General features: G+C 41.7%; 1 protein-coding gene across 8 annotated transcripts in view; it reads left to right on the top strand.

The window, feature by feature from the left end:
- tmprss9 (transmembrane serine protease 9) overlaps positions 1 to 19,796 on the top strand; it is a 114,198-nt gene that overhangs the window by 78,750 nt on the left and 15,652 nt on the right. For 6 of the 8 annotated variants that reach the window (XM_072244225.1, XM_072244229.1, XM_072244231.1 and 3 more), the window contains exons 29-38: positions 665 to 781; positions 2,395 to 2,560; positions 5,752 to 6,026; positions 7,042 to 7,178; positions 8,284 to 8,530; positions 11,783 to 11,899; positions 13,513 to 13,678; positions 16,832 to 17,106; positions 18,122 to 18,258; positions 19,367 to 19,613. In XM_072244225.1, the coding sequence (XP_072100326.1) occupies positions 665 to 781; positions 2,395 to 2,560; positions 5,752 to 6,026; positions 7,042 to 7,178; positions 8,284 to 8,530; positions 11,783 to 11,899; positions 13,513 to 13,678; positions 16,832 to 17,106; positions 18,122 to 18,258; positions 19,367 to 19,613 (1,884 nt within the window). The remainder of the gene's footprint in view (positions 1 to 664; positions 782 to 2,394; positions 2,561 to 5,751; positions 6,027 to 7,041; positions 7,179 to 8,283; positions 8,531 to 11,782; positions 11,900 to 13,512; positions 13,679 to 16,831; positions 17,107 to 18,121; positions 18,259 to 19,366; positions 19,614 to 19,796) is intronic. The other 2 variants (XM_072244227.1, XM_072244226.1) reach the window with 2 other exon arrangements.

The following is a 19,796-nucleotide window of genomic DNA, read 5'->3' as shown; positions in this document are numbered from 1 at the left end:
AGGAGAATGAGGCCATTTGGCCCATTGAGTCTGCCCCGCCATTTCATCATGGCTGATCCATTTTTCCTCTCAGCCCTAATCTCCTGCCTTCCCCCATATCCCTTCATGCCCTGACTAATCCAGAATCTATCAACCTCTGCCTTAAATATAGCCAATGACTTGGCCTCCACAGCTACCTGTGGCAGATTATGCCATAGATTCTCCACTCTCTGGCTAAAGAAATTCCTCCTCATCTCTTTTCTAAAAGGATGCCCCTCTAGTTTAAGGCTGTGTCTTCAGGTCTTAGCCACCCCACCATAGGAAACATGGGGAGAAAGCACCAACTCCTTACAGGCAAAGGCAGGCAACGAGTCTGGGTTGCTGGTGCTGCAACAGCATTTCGCTAACCACTACGCTATTGTGCTGTCCCTAATCACTCCCCATCCCAATCATTGTTCCCATCAACTGGAAAGTGTCACGTTCTGTATGTGAGAAGCTAATCAGCATTGGACTATGATGTTCAGGTAACAGGGTTCTGTTGTTATGATCATTCTGTTATGATACTTCACTTTTCATTTCTCAGAAATAAACTTTCTGCTTGTCTAAAAAGACTTTGAGGTATTGTTCCAATATATATCTTAACATTCTCAAATATAAAATACTAATGCTCTTTTGTTAAAAATAGCAGAAAACTGCACACATGGGAATTACATCTGCAACAATGGCCAGTGCCTTACCAAGATCAACCCAGAGTGTGACAATGTAATTGATTGCTTGGACCAGTCAGATGAGATGGAATGCAGTAAGTTTTATGTTCTATGCAGACTATAAATCACAGCTGTTTACACCTTGCAAAATGTTAATTGATTAATAAGGATTCCTTCTCTGATGAAATGCTATTTCTGACTACTGAGTTCCCACTTGCATAATCACGCAACTAATCACAGTAGGAAAGGCAAGACCAACTCTAAGGTGCACAGAAACTGAGATACTTCTCGTGGAATCCTTCAGAACTTTACTGAATGATCCATGTTGCCTGTAGTTATTTTGTTCCATCTCCATGAAGGTGTGTTGGGAATCCCATCTTTATTTGGAGTCTATCCTCTATCTCCATATCAAAATAAATCATTCTGCTACCAGTTTTACAGACAGCCTCCTGCAAATCAGTTTGCTTAAATTTAATTACAGGCTGCCATCAGCTTCTCCATTTCATCCCTGGTTGAAGTACGGCACCTTACAGCTCAGACAATTTGAGTTCAGGTGCCAGATGTGATCTCTGAAGTGAAAAGAGATATCTGGTGGAAAGGGTAGTTCCTTGTCTGCTGCATCACTGTGAGACTTTTTGAGAGGATGAAATCTGAATTGACAAAACTATATCAGCATATTTAAAGAGACAGTGTATATTTTCTGATTTTTTAATTTCTGGAAATACATTGAACCAAAGTCCCAAGGCTTCCCCTTCATTATAATTATTTATGTTAACAACAGATATGAAAGACATGCAGTGACGGGTGCATTAGAATAGGACCTTTCTGCATCATTATCAGAGTTATGGGCAAGTGCAGAAGTTGGGAAGGAAAAAGAAAGACAGGCTGAAACCCTCATAAAAACTAGGTGTATCAAGGATGTGTGCGTCATTACCTTGTACCATCAGCATCAAATTTTTAAACTGCTGAGCATGCTTCTCTCACAATATTTAGGAAAGAGAGCCTTTGATAAGTGCTTGTCACAATTTTTTCCTTTTGGAAGTGGGAGATGTTAACACTAAACTCAAGACACTTCCCCTATTGGCTCAGGGTCAGACACCCTGAGCCAATAGGCTGGTCCTGGACTTATTTCCTGGCATAATTTACATATTACTTTTTAACTATTTATGGTTTTATTACTATTTAATTATTTATGGTGCAACTGTAATGAAAACCAATTTCCCCCGGGATCAATAAAGGATGACTATGACTATACCAGAAACCTATTCCAATACACATTCATACAGATACACACACACACGTGAACTGCTGCACAGCGTTATATACACAGTAAATCGTCTTCATCACTGACTCACTCACGTGACCCCGGGACAGGCAGAGCATAACGTAGACAGAAAGTTAATCTCCCTCTGCATTACCCTAGAAGTCGTCCATTTTGGGGTGCGGCACGGATAGCTGGACATAAAAAAACGTGGTGTATTTCTTATCCGTTCTCTCAGGAATAGTTTGGAAGCCGTGGTCACGAGCAGGACAGCTCCTAACCTATGCTAGCAATCATAGTAATCCCTGATGGATATCTGGAACTTTTAGGCTTTTGTGCATGATTTTCTGCCTTTAGAGATCAATCAGCTCAGGATGCGGACTTCTTTTGGAACAATTGACAGCTTAGACGTTTGATAACGTTCATCTTGTCTGCTCACTTTCATAGGCTGTGGTGCACCCCAACTATCCAATAGAATTGTCGGGGGCGCAGATGCTACTGAGGGTGAGTGGCCCTGGCAAGTCAGCCTGCGTTTAATTAACGGGCTGCATGCATGTGGGGCCACGCTTGTGGCAGACACCTGGCTGATCTCAGCTGCTCATTGTTTTATGAGGTAAGTCATTCTTTAATCATCTGGAAAACGTTTGGTGGTTTGCATAAAATCCATTCTCCTGGCTACATTGGACCCTTTCCAGTTCATTAATTGCTTGAATTGCTCTACTACTGATGCCATAGCCTCTGCCCTCCACTCTGTCCTGTCCCACCTGGAAAATGAGGTCTGATACGTAGGTTGTTGCTTATAATCTGCAGGTTCGTGTTTAACACCATCATTCCCCTGAAACTGGTGGGAAAACTGTCCTTGCTGGGTCTCAAAGTCACACTCTGTAGCTGGGTCCTGCATTTCTTAACAGAAAGGCTGCAATCAGTCCGTGTGGGAAGCAACACCTCTACTCCAATTACCCCGAGGACTGGCATTCCCCAGGGCTGTGTGCTTAGTCTGCTGCTGTTCACACTGCTGACACATGACTGAGTCGCAGGGTTCGGCTCAAACCGCATCATCAGTTATTGGCCTCATCAACAATGAAACCTCACCTGGTCTCTCAATATCACCTCCCTGAATAAGAAGACACAGCAATGCCTCTGCCGCCTGAGGAGATTTAGCCAAGCAAGGTATTCCCACCCTCCCCATCTTAACTGAATTGAACAGGAGCACCATTGTGAGCATCCTGGCAAGCTGCATCTCCAACTAATACGGGAGTAGCGGTGCATCAGATCAGAAGTCACTACAAAGGACTGTGAGAATGGCCAAGAGGATGATAGGGGTTTCATTTCCATCCTTTTGGGACATTTATTAGGAGTACTGAGTATGCAGGGACCTTGGCGTTATCGAGGATCCCACCCATCCATCCAGCAACCACCTTGACATTCTACCATCAGGTAGGAGATTCAAATATATAAAGCCAAGAACGGTCAGGATGGGGAACAGCTTCTTCCCTCAGGCCATTAGGCTTTTGAACTCCCTGCCACATCACATTCTGTACATTATTTAATTTATGCACTTTACTTTGTTTATCTATATGTAATTCAATAGGAGTTGGGATGTAATGTTGAAATTGTATAAGGCATTGGTGAGGCCAAATTTGGAGTATTGTGTACAGCTCTGATCACGAAATTATAAGAAAGATGTCAATAAAATTGAGAGAGTACTGAGGAGATTTACTAAAATGTTGTCTGGGTTTCATATCCTAAGTTACAGAGAAAGGTGGAACAAGTTAGGTCATTATTGTTTGGAGCGTAGAAGGTTGAGGGGGGACTTGATAGAGGAATTTAAAATTATGAGGAGGATAGACAGAGTTGATGTGGATAGGCTTTTTCCATTGATAGTGGGGGAGATTCAAACAAGAGGACATGAGTTGAGATTTAAAGGGCAAAAGTTTAGGAGTAACATGAGGGGGAACTTCTTTACTCAGAGAGTAGTAGCTGTGTGGAACGAGCTTCCAGCAGAAGTGGTTGAGGCAGGTTCGATTTTTTAACATTTAAACTTAAATTGGATAGATATATGGACAGTAAAGGAATGGAGGGTTATGGGCTGAGTGCAGGTCAGTGAGACTAGGTGAGAGTAAGAGTCTGGCATGGACTAGAAGGGCCGAGATGGCCTTTTTCCGTGCTGTAATTGTTATATGGTTTATGGTGAAAACCAGTTATGAAATCCCAGACCAAGAAACACACACAAACTTCACTCACATGGGTTCTATATTTTTAATAGTATGATCAGTAGTTTTATGATTTATTTTGAGTTCCTAGTGCTTCATTTAGAACATAGAATATAGAACATAGAAATCTACAGCACATTACAGGCCCGCAATGTTACGCCGACCATGTAACCTACTCTAAAAACTGGCTAGAACTTTCCTGCCACATAGCCCCATATTTTTGGTAAAGCTTTCAGGAAACAACTATAAGAACTAATGGTCTTGGGGTCAGTCTGTCGTCTGCAAATGACGCTGCCAGCCTTGAGCATAGTTGAACACACAGGATTTACAGTGTGGCAATAAGGACATTGGTTAGAAAGTGAAAAATCTCAATTCCAGACCCTGATTACAGTGCATTGTGTCATGATGGCGATCAGGGGATATCAGGGCATGATGGCTTCTGCAGTTAAAGATCTAGCTGTACACAACAATATCGCATTATTGAGATGTCAAAGGGTCTTTGGGATGTAAGTCAGACGGAATGAGCGTGATGCAAATGGTACCTCTATGAGGATCAGTACGCAGGTAACTGTACCACAGTGAGAGTCAATATACATGCAAATATACCCCAGTAGGCATTAGTACCAGACAGCTAGACTTGAGGAGGTGTCAGAACTTAAGTAGTGGTATCCCAATGGGATGCAGTACCCAGGTGACTGTATCCTCACTTGCTTTAGCTTGCCTGTCAAAGTGGTGTACGGGTGTGGCCACTGTTGCATGCAATCAGCGACCTGGAGCCACAGGTGAGAGCCCAGTGTCCAGTGGGAACCAAATATGAGTGAGTAAATGGACACGACAAGCCTCTTCATCAGAGGGGCCGCCCTCTCCCTGAACAGCCCATACATTCCACCACAGCAACTATACCCTTATGTAAATGCCAGGCAATTGTTCCCTTACCAGAGTGACTACTTGGTAACTGACCACTGCTCCCAGTAACAGTGGGATCAGCGCCCAGAGAAGCTAAGGCTGTTAGAATGAACGCACAAAGAGCAGATGAGCAGATCAAATCTGATCAAAGTTGGAAAAGCTGGCCTTTGGCCTGTGTGTAACTGATAATCACAGAATTATAATCTGTGCTACATTGGTTGATGTTAATCTGTGTAGCAGAAAATGACTACAGATTGATAAATTAGTTTGGAACTAAATGTCCTGGAAACTGCCCCTGTGGGAGTAGTACATGGGCAACTACAGTATATTGGTGTGAGAGTCAATCCACAGGGGTCTTCCCATGAGATTATTAATAGAAGAACATGTATCCAAATAGAATGTAGTTCTTAGCAATTTGTAGCCCACTAAGTTGCTTCCAAGCATTGGATGCGTAAAAAGGGAATTGTATTTCCAATGAAAGGTAACATACTTCGAGAATTACTGTCTGGGAAATTGCACTTCAATGATTGGTAGAGCTCGGGGAACTTACATCAGTGACAATCAACAGTCAATCAACCATTGTCTTATGAGAGTGTCTAGCTTCAAAAAGAAAAACTGAAATCCTTCATTTAGAAGTTAATAGTGAGACCTGAATAATCTTTCTCATTTTTTTTTCTTTCTGCAGCAATCCAAATCCACTGAGCTGGGAGGCAGATTTGGGAACCATCTATAGAGACAGTCAACATGCTACAACAGTGAGAAGGAATATTACGAGGATCGTTTCTCACCCCTTATTTGATGGAAGATCCGCTGATTACGACGTGGCTGTACTGGAGTTATCTAGCCCCGTATCATTCTCCAGATCTATCCAGCCTGTGTGCCTGCCATCCCCCGTGCACATCTTCCCCACAGGAAAGAACTGCAGTATCACAGGATGGGGAACCCTTCGTGAAGGAAGTGGTGCGGATCTGAATTATTTTTAAAAGCATTTCCTTCTGTTTACAATTTGTTATATAATGTTACTGATTCTCTTCGTAGTGAGCCATCTTCTGCACAGGACGTCTACTGCTTGGATGCAGTTCAATAAGTCTGTACTAGTTCTATGTAGGAGCACTCTCACCCTTCTGTCCTGGCAGTACAGCACTGTAAATCTTGCCTTTCAAATACAAAGTTATTCAGCTTCCCAGTCCCAAAATAAGTGTTAGGCATTCAGAACTGAAACGAAGCAAAACTGCTACACACAGGGGTTAGTGAGGTTCTGGAATTTTCTACCCTGGAGGATTATGGAGATCAGTTAGTAACTTAATTTAATACAGAGATCAGAAGATTCCTGGCTCTAGAGGAATTGAGTGATATGGAGATAAGGCAGGAAAATTCTGTTTTTGGTAGAATACAAATTTTGGAAGAATCTCGTTGGACAGTGGTAAAGACTCAGATGGCTGAATGGTCTGCTCCTGTTCCCACTTCTTAAGTAACTGCCTTCCTTCACTGAAACCTTTGTCTTCTAATCCTTATTGAAATCAATGGGCTCAGATCCTAATCAGTACTGATCTGGTACACAATCTGAGTGATGATTCCTAAGTAATGCTGGGAATCCAAACAAGACTGGGCCCCACTACTATACTCAAGAGGGGAACCCAATGGAAGGAACTGAGAGTTTTAGCCATCTCGATCTCATTATAAACTCTCCATGTGTACAAACGTCTAGGAATGACTTGAATTTCAAAAGTTAAGTGCAGGATCTGACTGAAAGGATTTCATTTTCTGACGACAATGTACAACTTACAATCTCACAGTATAGAGCAGTTTGTCAGCGAGCTTTATTATCTATGGGTATATGCTCAAATTCAAGCAATGACATCTCATTTCACTCGATTCATTGCTCTTATTTACACACCAACAGAAAGGTGATATTCCTTGTTCAATTTAAATTTGCAATCTCCCATAACACACAATTTCTCTGATTCCATCACAGGTTATTTACCCATCATCCTCCAGGAAGCCCGTGTTCCAATATTCAATATGAGCGAATGTGTCAAACTCAATAGATACCCTGTAACACCACGAATGATTTGTGCCGGATTCTCAGCTGGTGGAGTGGACAGCTGTAAGGCAAGTGACATGCTGAGTACTTGATGAATGGCAGCAGCTGGATTTGCTTTTGTGTGGACTTTTTTTCAACTATGGGGTGCTTTGGATCAATGCATAACAAATCCAAACTACTTACTAACTTACTAGTCAGCTCCATCATGGGTACTAGCCTCTAGAGTATCCAAGACATCTTCAAAGAATGGTGCTCAGAAAAGCAGATTCCATCATTCAGGACCCCCACCACCCAGGACATGCCTGCTTCTCATTGTTACCATCCGGATAGAGGTACAGCAAGCTGAAGACACACCCTCAGCAATTCAGGAACAGCTCCTTCCCCTCTGCCATCTGGTTTCTAGATGGACATTGAACCCATGAACACTACCTCACTAATTTTCCTATTCTTTTACACTACATTTTAAGTTAACTACTTAATATACACATATATACTCTTACTACATTTCAGCTTTTTTCTTTATTTAGCATGTATTGCATTGTATGCTGCCACAAAGTTAAATTTCACATATGCCATTGATATTAAACCTGATTCGAATTAACATTGATTTATTTTAAATTCCTAGAGCAATGCAGGCCTTTTGGCCCAAAGAGAGAATATTGACCCCATTGTCCATCTAGATAGTCCCAATTTCCGGTCTTCAGTCAATTTACCAGCAGGCCCCTTCACTCCAGGTACCTGTCCAAGTGGTTCTTAAATGATACTATTGTACCAGCCTCAACCTTTTCCTTTGGGAGCTCATTCCATATACTCACCACCCTCTGCATACAAAAGTTGCCCTATAACACGATAAACATTTCAATTATGTATACCCACCCTATATAAATACAATATTATGAAGGTCATTTCTTTTCTTCAGACAATCCAAGTAGTTGTACACTTGAATAATGTATAAGCAGAAAGGGCAATGAAAAAGTGATTGAGACCAACGCATTCCAGTCATCTTTACACCCTGCACTATTTTAAAATACTTCAATACATCTCTAGGTGGATTCTAATTGCAATCTGAAAATTATTCTTTGCTACCACACAGTGAATTTCTGAATTGTGAAAATGCACAGAACTTTATTCTCAAAGATATAATAATTTCTGATGTGTACTTCCTTTCTGTAGGGTGATTCTGGGGGCCCCTTGGTGTGTGAGGAGTCACCAGGCAAATGGTTCCTGGCTGGTATTGTGAGCTGGGGAGAAGGTTGCGCCCGACCAAACAGACCTGGTGTCTACACAAGAGTGACGGCGATCCGGGACTGGGCCTTGCACATAATGACACAGTCTAATGTAATCACTACCTCATCTGAGACCGAAAGAGAACAGAACACTTCAGTGACAAATAGGACCTCGACCTCCACTTTAGCAGTAGGTGGGTTCACATTGATGGCTTGTCATACAGAAAAGTGAAGTGTCTGTGTGTGTGTGCGTGTGTGTGTGTGTGTGGTGCCTATAAAAAGCTTTCAACCCTACCTCCCTCCCAGAAGTTTTCATGTTTTATTGTTTTACAACATCGAATCACAGTGGATTTAATTTGGCTTTTTTTGGCACTGATCCACAGAAGAAAACCCTTGTGTCAAAGGGAAACAGATCTCAACAAAGTGATCTAAATTAATTACAAATATAAAACATAAAATAAATGATTGCATAAGGGTTCACCCCCTTTAATATGACATACCAAATCATCAGTAGTGTACTCAATTGAATTTAGAAGTTCCGTAATTAGTTAAATGGAGATCACCGTGTGCATGAAAGGTGTTTCAATTGATTGTAGTAAAAACTACATCTGTATCTGGAAGGTCCAACTGCTGGTGAGTCAGAATCCTAGCAAAAACTACATCATAAAGACAAAAGAAAACTCCAAGCAACTCTACAAAAAGGTTATTGAAAAGCACAAGTCAGGAGATGGATACAAGTAAATTTCAAAATCACTGAATATCCCTCAAGAAATGGAAAGAATATGGCACAGATGTAAATCAGCCTAGAGCAGGCTGGCCTCAAAAACTGAGTGACCATGCAAGAAAGGGACTAGTGAGGAAGACCACCAAGAGATCTATGACAACTCTGGAGGAGTTAAAAGCTGCAATGGTTGAGCTGGGATAGACTGTGCATACAATTGTTGCCGGCTGCTTCACCAGTTGCAGCTTTATGGGATTGTGGCAAAGAAAAAGCCACTGTTGAAAAAATTTCACATGAAATCTTGGCTAGAGTCTGCTAGAGGGCATGTGGGAGACTCTGAAGTCAGCTGGAAAAAGGTTCTATGGTCTGATGAAATGAAAGTTGAGCTTTTTGGGCATCAGACTAAACACTATGTTTGGCATAAGCCAAACACTGCACATCATCAAAAACAAACCATCCCTACTGTGAAGCATGGTGGTGGCTGCATCATGGCTGTGGGATGCTTCACTGCAGCAGGCCCTGAAAGGCTTGTGAAGGTAGAGGGTAAAATGAATGCAGCAAAATACAGGAAAATCCTGGAGGAAAACCTGCAAGAGAACTGTGACTTGGGAGAAGATTTGCTTTCCAGCAAGACAATGATCCCAAGCATAAAGCCAAAGCTACACAGGAATGGCTTAAAAACAACAAAGTTTATGTCCTGAAGTAGCCAAGTCAGAGTCCAGACCTTAATCCAATTGAGAATTTGTGGCTGAACTTGAAAAGGGCTGTTCACTCATGATCCCCATGAAATCTGACAGAGCTTGAGCAGTTTTGTAAAGAATGGGGGAAAATTGCAGTATCCAGATGTGCAAAGCTGGTAGAGACCTGTCCACACAGACTCAAGGCTGTAATTGCTGCCAAAGGCACATCTATTAAATTCTGACGTGAAGGGGGTGGATACTTATGCAATCAATTATTTTGTGTTTTATATTTGTAATTAATTTAGATCACTTTGTAGAGATCTGTTTTCACTTTGACGTGAAAGAGTCGTTTTCTGCTGATCAGTGTCAAAAAAAGCCAAATCAAATCCACTGTGATTCAATACTGGAAATCAATAAAACACAAAAACTTCCAAGGGTGATGAATACCATATAATTGTTCTTCTCTAGTCCAATTAGCCAATAGGAATAGGGAATTCAGTTGACAGTAGAGGCTCCTGCTTAGTGTAGGGCAGCGGTCCCCAACCACCGGGCCGCAAAGCATGTACTACCAGGCCATGAGAAAAGGATATGATTTGGCGATAAGAGTCAGCTGCACCTTTCCTCATTCCCTGTCACCGCCACTGTTGAGCTTGAACGCATGAGAGGTCATTACCCGCGCGTCATCCGTCAGCGCAGGAAGGAGATCAACTCCTTGATGTCCTGAGTGTACAGTTCTCACGGTTCTCAATATCTATCATGTAAACTTGCAGGTGACACAGCCTCACTAGTTGAGGTGTGTGAATGGGTCTGGTTAACCCATGAAATTTGACCATACACCAGTACGAGTTAATGACTTCAGAAAAGGAGGGGAACAATGAAGCAAATGCGCAAAGAAAAACTGGACCAAGTCTGCAATTACTCTTTCACACCCCTTCCGTCACACAATTTGAGAGAGGGAGAGACTTTAAAGGGTTAGAAAGATCATATATGAAATTGGATTAACGTTATTCTTTCCTATTTCAGAGGTTCATTGTACAGACACTACTTTCAAGTGTTCTGACAATAATTGCATCAATAAACACAACACAGAGTGTGATGGTGTCAGAGATTGTACTACAGGTTCTGTGTTAGTTGGCAAGTTGTCCAAGGATAATGTAGATATTTGGAGCTAATTATCAGCAATCAATTCTGTCTGCAGGTTTCATTTTTTTTAAATTTAGAGATACAACACTGTAACAGGACCTCACTGCCCAACGAACTCATGGCAGCCAGTTGTACCAATGCGATTAATTATTTTATTAACCCGTATATCTTTGGAATGTGGAAGGAAACCAGAGCACTCATAGGAAGCCCACACAGAGGAACACCATAAGAAAGAGGAGGAGAATGAGGCCATTTGGCCCATTGAGTCTGCCCCGCCATTTCATCATATCTGATCTATTTTTCCTGTCAGCCCCAAGCTCCTGCCTTCCCCCATATCCCTTCATGCCCTGACTAATCCAGAATCTATCAACCTCTGCCTTAAATATAGCCAATGACTTGGCCTCCACAGCTGCCTGTGGCAGAGGATTCCACAGATTCTCCACTCTCTGGCTAAAGAAATTCCTCCTCATCTCTTTTCTAAAAGGATGCCCCTCCAGTTTAAGGCTGTGTCTTCAGGTCTTAGACTCCCCCACCATAGGAAACATGGGGAGAAAACATAAACTCCTTACAGGCAAAGGCAGGCAATGAATCTGGGTTGCTGGTGCTGCAACAGCATTTCGCTAACCACTACGCTATTGTGCTGTCCCTAATCACTCCACATCCCAATCATTGTTCCCATCAACTCTGAAGTGTCACGTTCTATATGTGAGAAGCTAATCAGCATTGGACCATGATGTTCAGGTAACAGAGTTCTGTTGTTATGATCATTCTGTTATGATACTTCACTTTTCATTTCTCAGAGATAAACTTTCTGCTTGTCTAAAAAGACTTTGAGGTATTGTACCAATATACATCTTAACATCATCAAGTGTAAAATACTAATGCTCTTTTGTTAAAAATAGCAGAAAACTGCACACATGGGAATTACATCTGCAACAATGGCCAGTGCCTTACCAAGATCAACCCAGAGTGTGACAATGTAATTGATTGCTTGGACCAGTCAGATGAGATGGAATGCAGTAAGTTTTATGTTCTATGCAGACTATAAATCACTGCTGTTTACACCTTGCAAAATGTTAATTGATTAATAAGGATTCCTTCTCTGATGAAATGCTATTTCTGACTACTGAGTCCCCACTTGCATAGTCATCCAACAAATCACAGTAGGAAAGGCGAGACCAGCTCTAAGGTGCACAGAAACCGAGATACATCTCGTTGAATCCTTCAGAACTTTACTGAATGATCCATGTTGCCTGTAGTTATTTTGTTCCATCTCCATGAAGGTGTGTTGGGAATCCCATCTTTATTTGGAGTCCTTTCTCTATCCCCATATCAAAATAAATCATTCTGCTACCAGTTTTACAGACAGCCTCCTGCAAATCAGTTTGCTTAAATTCAATTACAGGCTACCATCAGCTTCTCCATTTCATCCCTGGTTGAAGTACGGCATCTTACAGCTCAGACAATTTAAATTCAGATGCCAGATGTGATCTCTGAAGTGAAAAGAGATATCTGGAGGAAAGGGTAGTTCCTTGTCTGGTGCATCACTATGAGACTTTTTGAGAGGATGAAATCTGAATTCTCAAAACTATATCAGCATACTTAAAGAGACAGTGAATATTTTCTGATTTTTTTAAATTCTGGAAATACATTGAACCAAAATCCCAAGGCTTCCCCTTCATTATAATGATCTATGTTAACAACCGATATGAAAGACTTGCAGTGACTGGTGCATTAGAATACGACCTTACTGCATCATTATCAGAGTTATGGGCAAGTGCAGAAGTTGGGAAGGAAAAAGAAAGACAGGCTGAAACCCTCATAAAAACTAGGTATATCAAGGATGTGTGCGTCATTACCTTGTACCATCAGCATCAAATTTTTAAACTGCTGAGCGTGCTTCTCTCACAATATTTAGGAAAGAGAGCCTTTGATAAGTGTTTGTCACAATTTTTTGCTTTTGAAAGTGGGAGATATTAACACTAAACTCAAGACACTTCCCATATTGGCTCAGGGTCAGACACCCTCAGCCAATAGACTGGTCCTGGACTTATTTCCTGGCATAATTTACATATTACTTTTTAACTATTTATGGTTTTATTACTATTTAATTATTTATGGTGCAACTGTAATGAAAACCAATTTCCCCTGGGATCAATAAAGTATGACTATGACTATATCAGAAACCTATTCCAATATACATTCATACAGATACACACACACACGTGAAATGCTGCACAGCGTTATATACACAGTAAATCTTCTTCATCACTGACCCATTCACCTGACCCCGGGACAGGCAGAGCATAACTTAGACAGAAAGTTAATCTCCCTCTGCATTACCCTGGAAGTAGTCCCTTTTGGGATGCGGCACGGATAGCTGGACATAAAAAACATGGTGTATTTCTTATCCGTTCTCTCAGGAATAGTTTGGAAGCCGTGGTCACGAGCAGGACAGCTCCTAACCTATGCTAGCAATCATAGTAATCCCTGATGGATATCTGGAACTTTTAGGCTTTTGTGCATGACTTTCTGCCTTTAGAGATCAATTAGCTCAGGATGCGGACTTCTTTTGGAACAATTGACAGCTTAGATGTTTGATTACGTTCATCTTGTCTGCTCACTTTCATAGGCTGTGGTTCACCCCAACTATCCAATAGAATTGTGGGGGGCGCAGATGCTACTGAGGGTGAGTGGCCCTGGCAAGTCAGCCTGCGTTTAATTAACGGGCTGCATGCATGTGGGGCCACGCTTGTGGCAGACACCTGGCTGATCTCAGCTGCTCATTGTTTTATAAGGTAAGTCATTCTTTAATCATCTGGAAAACGTTTGGTGGTTTGCATAAAATCCATTCTCCTGGCTACATTGGACCCTTTCCAGTTAATTAATTGCTTGAATTGCTCCACTAATGATGCCATAGCCTCTGCCCTCCACTCTGTCCTGTCCCACCTGGAAAATGAGGTCTGATACGTAGGTTGTTGCTTATAATCTGCAGTTTCGTGTTTAACACCATCATTCCCCTGAAACTGGTGGGAAAACTGTCCTTGCTGGGTCTCAAAGCCACACTCTGTAGCTCGGTCCTGCATTTCTTAACAGAAAGGCTGCAGTCAGTCCGTGTGGGAAGCAACACCTCTAGACCAATTACCCCGAGCACTGGCATTCCCCAGGGCTCTGTGCTTAGTCTGCTGCTGTTCACACTGCTGACACATGACTGAGTCGCAGGGTTCGGCTCAAACCGCATCATCAGTTATTGGCCTCATCAACAATGAAACCTCACCTGGTCTCTCAATATCACCTCCCTGAATAAGAAGACACAGCAATGCCTCTGCCTCCTGAGGAGATTTAGCCAAGCAATGATGAGCATTCTGGCAAGCTGCATCTCCAACTAATACGGGAGTAGCGGTGCATCAGATCAGAAGTCACTACAAAGGACTGTGAGAATGGCTAAGAGGATCATAGGGGTCTCATTTCCATCCATTTGGGACATTTATTAGGAGTACTGAGCATGCAGGGCCCTTGGTGTTATCAAGGATCCCACCCATCCATCCAGCAACCACTTTGACATTCTACCATCAGGTAGGAGGTTCCAATATATAAAGCCAAGAACGGTCAGGATGGGGAACAGCTTCTTCCCTCAGGCCACTAGGCTCTTGAACTCCCTGCCGCATCACATTCTGTACAATATTTAATTTATGCACTTTACTTTGTTTATCCATATGTAATTCAATAGGAGTTGGGATGTAATGTTGAAATTGTATGAGGCATCGGTGAGGCCAAATTAGGAGTATTGTGTACAGTTCTGATCACCGAATTATAGGAAAGATGTCAATAAAATTGAGAGAGTACTGAGCAGATTTACTAAAATGTTGCCTGGGTTTCATCTCCTAAGTTACAGAGAAAGGTGGAACAAGTTAGGTCATTATTCTTTCGAGCGTAGAAGGTTGAGGGGGGACTTGATAGAAGTATTTAAAATTTTGAGGGGGATAGATAGAGTTGATGTGGATAGGCTTTTTCCACTGAGAGTGGGGGAGATTCAAACAAGAGGACATGAGTTGAGAGTTAAAGGGCAAAAGTTTAGGGGTAACATGAGGGGGAACTTCTTTACTCAGAGAGTGGTAGCTGTGTGGAACGAGCTTCCAGCAGAAGTGGTTGAGGCAGGTTCAATGTTATCATTTAAACTTAAATTGGATAGATATATGGACAGGAAAGGAATGGAGGGTTATGGGCTGAGTGCAGTTCAGTGAGATTAGGTGAGAGTAAGAGTTCGGCACGGACTAGAAAGGCTGAGGTGGCTTGTTTCCGTGCTGTAATTGTTATATGGTTATATGGTGAAAACCAGTTAAGAAATCCAAGACCAAGAAACACACACAAACTTCACTCACATGGGTTCTATATTTTTAATAGTATGATCAATAGTTTTATGATTTATTTTGAGTTCCTAGTGCTTCATTTAGAACATAGAATATAGAACATAGAAATCTGCAGCACATTACAGGCCCGCAATGTTACGTCGACCATGTAACCTACTCTAAAAACTGGCTAGAACTTTCCTGCCACATAGCCCCATATTTTTGGTAAAACTTTCAGGAAACAACTATAAGAACTAATGGTCTTGGGGTCAGTCTGTCGTCTGCAAATGACGCTGCCAGCCTTGAGCATAGTTGAACACACAGGATTGCCAGTGTGGCAATAAGGGCATTGGTTAGAAAGTGAAAAATCTCAATTCCAGACCCTGATTACAGTGCATTGTGTCATGATAGCGATCAGGGGATATCAGGGTATGATGGCTTCTGCAGTTAAAGATCTAGCTGTACACAACAATATCGCATTATTGAGATGTCAAAGGGTCTTTGGGATGTAAGTCAGACGGAACGAGCGTGATGCAAATGGTACCTCTATGAGGATCAGTACGCAGGTAACTGTACCACAGTGAGAGTCAATATACATGCAAATATACCCCAGTAGGCATTAGTACCAGACAGCTAGACTTGAGGAGGTGTCAGAACTTAAGTAGTGGTATCCCAATGGGATGCAGTACCCAGGTGACTGTATCCTACAGAGCATTAGAACGCCGACAACTATGATAATTGTATCTGACGGTGACACGAGATTTCTGCAATTCTTGTATAATGTGAACTGCACATAAATACTAGGTGAGAAAGTTTTTATAGCGGAAAAGCCATACCACTGGGGAAGTTCCACACTCTTGATCACGGAAGTCCAGTCCAGTCATCACAGCTGGGGTCTTCCTTGGTGGCAGTGGATGATCGAGACTTCTCCTGTGCCTTGCCATACCCTTTTGCTCTCCATGGAACATTGCAGAACATCCCAGTTACAGTAGGATCAGTGCCCAGAGAAGCTAAGGCTGTTAGAATGAATGCACAAAGAGCAGATGAGCAGATCAAATCTGATCAAAGTTGGAAAAGCTGGCCTTAGGCCTGTGTGTAACTGATAATCACAGAATTATGATCTGTGCTATATTGGTTGATGTTAATCTGTGTAGCAGAAAATGACTACAGATTGATAAATTAGTTTGGAACTAAATGTCCTGGAAACTGCCCCTGTGGGAGTAGTACATGGGCAACTACAGTATATTGGTGTGAGAGTCAATTCACAGGGGTCTCCCCATGAGATTATTAATAGAAGAAGATGTATCCAAATAGAATGTAGTTCTTAGCAATTTGTAGCCCACTAAGTTGCTTCCAAGCATTGGATGCGTAAAAAGGGAATTGTATTTCCAATGAAAGGTAACATACTTCGAGAATTACTGTCTGGGAAATTGCACTTCAATGATTGGTAGAGCTCAGGGAACTTACATCAGTGACAATCAACAGTCAATCAACCATTGCCTTATGAGAGTGTCTAGCTTCAAAAAGAAAAACCGAAATCCTTCATTTAGAAGTTAATAGTGAGACCTGAATAATCTTTCTCATTTTTTTTTCTTTCTGCAGCAATCCAAATCCACTGAGCTGGGAGGCAGATTTGGGAACCATCTATAGAGACAGTCAACATGCTACAACAGTGAGAAGGAATATTACGAGGATCGTTTCTCACCCCTTATTTGACGGAAGATCCGCTGATTACGACGTGGCTGTACTGGAGTTATCTAGCCCCGTATCATTCTCCAGATCTATCCAGCCTGTGTGCCTGCCATCCCCCGTGCACATCTTCCCCACAGGAAAGAACTGCAGTATCACAGGATGGGGAACCCTTCGTGAAGGAAGTGGTGCGGATCTGAATTATTTTTAAAAGCATTTCCTTCTGTTTACAATTTGTTATATAATGTTATTGATTCTCTTCGTAGTGAGCCATCTTCTTCACAGGACGTCTACTGCTTGGATGCAGTTCAATAAGTCTGTACTAGTTCTATGTAGGAGCACTCTCACCCTTCTGTCCTGGCAGTACAGCACTGTAAATCTTGCCTTTCAAATACAAAGTTATTCAGCTTCCCAGTCTCAAAATAAGTGTTAGGCATTCAGAACTGAAACGAAGAAAAACTGCTACACACAGGGGTTAGTGAGGTTCTGGAATTTTCTACCCTGGAGGATTATGGAGATCAGTTAGTAACTTAATTTAATACAGAGATTAGAAGATTCCTGGCTCTAGAGGAATTGAGTGATATGGAGATAAGGCAGGAAAATTCTGTTTTTGGTAGAATACAAATTTTGGAAGAATCTCGTTGGACAGTGGTAAAGACTCAGATGGCTGAATGGTCTGCTCCTGTTCCCACTTCTTAAGTAACTGCCTTCCTTCACCGAAACCTTTGTCTTCTAATCCTTATTGAAATCAATGGGCTCAGATCCTAATCAGTACTGATCTGGTACACAATCTGAGTGATGATTCCTAAGTAATGCTGGGAATCCAAACAAGACTGGGCCCCACTGCTATACTCAAGAGGGGAACCCAATGGAAGGAACTGAGAGTTTTAGCCATCTCGATCTCATTATAAACTCTCCATGTGTACAAACGTCTAGGAATGACTTGAATTTCAAAAGTTAAGTGCAGGATCTGACTGAAAGGATTTCATTTTCTGACGACAATGTACAACTTACAATCTCACAGTATAGAGCAGTTTGTCAGCGAGCTTTATTATCTATGGGTATATGCTCAAATTCAAGCAATGACATCTCATTTCACTCGATTCATTGCTCTTATTTGCACACCAACAGAAAGGTGATATTCCTTGTTCAATTTAAATTTGCAATCTCCCATAACACACAATTTCTCTGATTCCATCACAGGTTATTTACCCATCATCCTCCAGGAAGCCCGTGTTCCAATATTCAATATGAGCGAATGTGTCAAACTCAATAGATACCCTGTAACACCACGAATGATTTGTGCTGGATTCTCAGCTGGTGGAGTGGACAGCTGTAAGGCAAGTGACATGCTGAGTACTTGATGAATGGCAGCAGCTGGATTTGCTTTTGTGTGGACTTTTTTTCAACTATGGGGTGCTTTGGATCAATGCATAACAAAGTCAAACTACTTACTAACTTACTAGTCAGCTCCATCATGGGTACTATCCTCTAGAGTATCCAAGACATCTTCAAAGAATGGTGCTCAGAAAAGCAGATTCCATCATTCAGGACCCCACCACCCAGGACATGCCTGCTTCTCATTGTTACCATCCAGAAAGAGGAACAGAAGGCTGAAGACACACCCTCAGCAATTCAGGAACAGCTCCTTCCCCTCTGCCATCTGGTTTCTAGATGGATATTGAACCCATGAACACTACCTCACTAATTTTTCTATTCTTTTACACTACATTTTAAGTTAACTACTTAATATACACATATATACTCTTACTGCATTTCAGGTTTTTTCTTTATTTAGCATGTATTTCATTGTCCCGCTGCCACAAAGTTAAATTTCACAACATATGCCAGTGATATTAAACCTGATTTGAATTAACATTGATTTATTTCAAAGTCCTAGAGTAATGCAGGCCTTTTGGCCCAAAGAGAGAATATTGACCCCATTGTCCATCTAGATAGTCCCAATTTCCTGTCTTCAGTCAATATACCAGCAGGCCCCTTCACTCCAGGTACCTGTCCAAGTGGTTCTTAAATGATACTATTGTACCAGCCTCAACCTTTTCCTTTGGGAGCTCATTCCATATACTCACCACCCTCTGCATACAAAAGTTGCCCTATAACACGATAAACATTTCATTTATGTATACCCATCCTATATAAATACAATATTATGAAGGTCATTTCTTTTTTTCAGACAATCCAAGTAGTTTTACACTTGAATAATGTATAAGCAGAAAGGGCAATGAAAAAGTGATTGAGACCAACGCATTCCAGTCATCTTTACACCCTGCACTATTTTAAAATACTTCAATACATCTCTAGGTGGATTCTAATTGCAATCTGGAAATTATTCTTTGCTACCACACAGTGAATTTCTGAATTGTGAAAATGCACAGAACTTTATTCTCAAAGATATAATAATTTCTGATGTGTACTTCCTTTCTGTAGGGTGATTCTGGTGGCCCCTTGGTGTGTGAGGAGTCACCAGGCAAATGGTTCCTGGCTGGTATTGTGAGCTGGGGAGAAGGTTGCGCCCGACCAAACAGACCTGGTGTCTACACAAGAGTGACGGCAATCCGGGACTGGGCCTTGCACATAATGACACAGTCTAATGTAATCACTACTACATCTGAGACCGAAAGAGAACAGACCACTTCAGTGACAAATAGGACCTCGACCTCCACTTTAGCAGTAGGTGGGTTCACATTGATGGCTGGTCATAAAGAGAAGTGAAGTGTGTGTGTGTGTGTGTGTGTGGTGCCTATAAAAAGCTTTCACCCCTACCTCCCCCCCAGAAGTTTTCATGTTTTATTGTTTTACGATATCAAATCACAGTGGATTTAATTTGGCTTTTTTTGACACTGATCAACACAAAAAA

This window comes from Mobula birostris, chromosome 26 (assembly GCF_030028105.1).
Source record: "Mobula birostris isolate sMobBir1 chromosome 26, sMobBir1.hap1, whole genome shotgun sequence".
NCBI lineage: Eukaryota > Metazoa > Chordata > Chondrichthyes > Myliobatiformes > Myliobatidae > Mobula > Mobula birostris.
The sequence above is the reverse complement of the archived record's forward strand: the minus strand, read 5'-3'. Positions and strand labels throughout refer to the sequence as shown.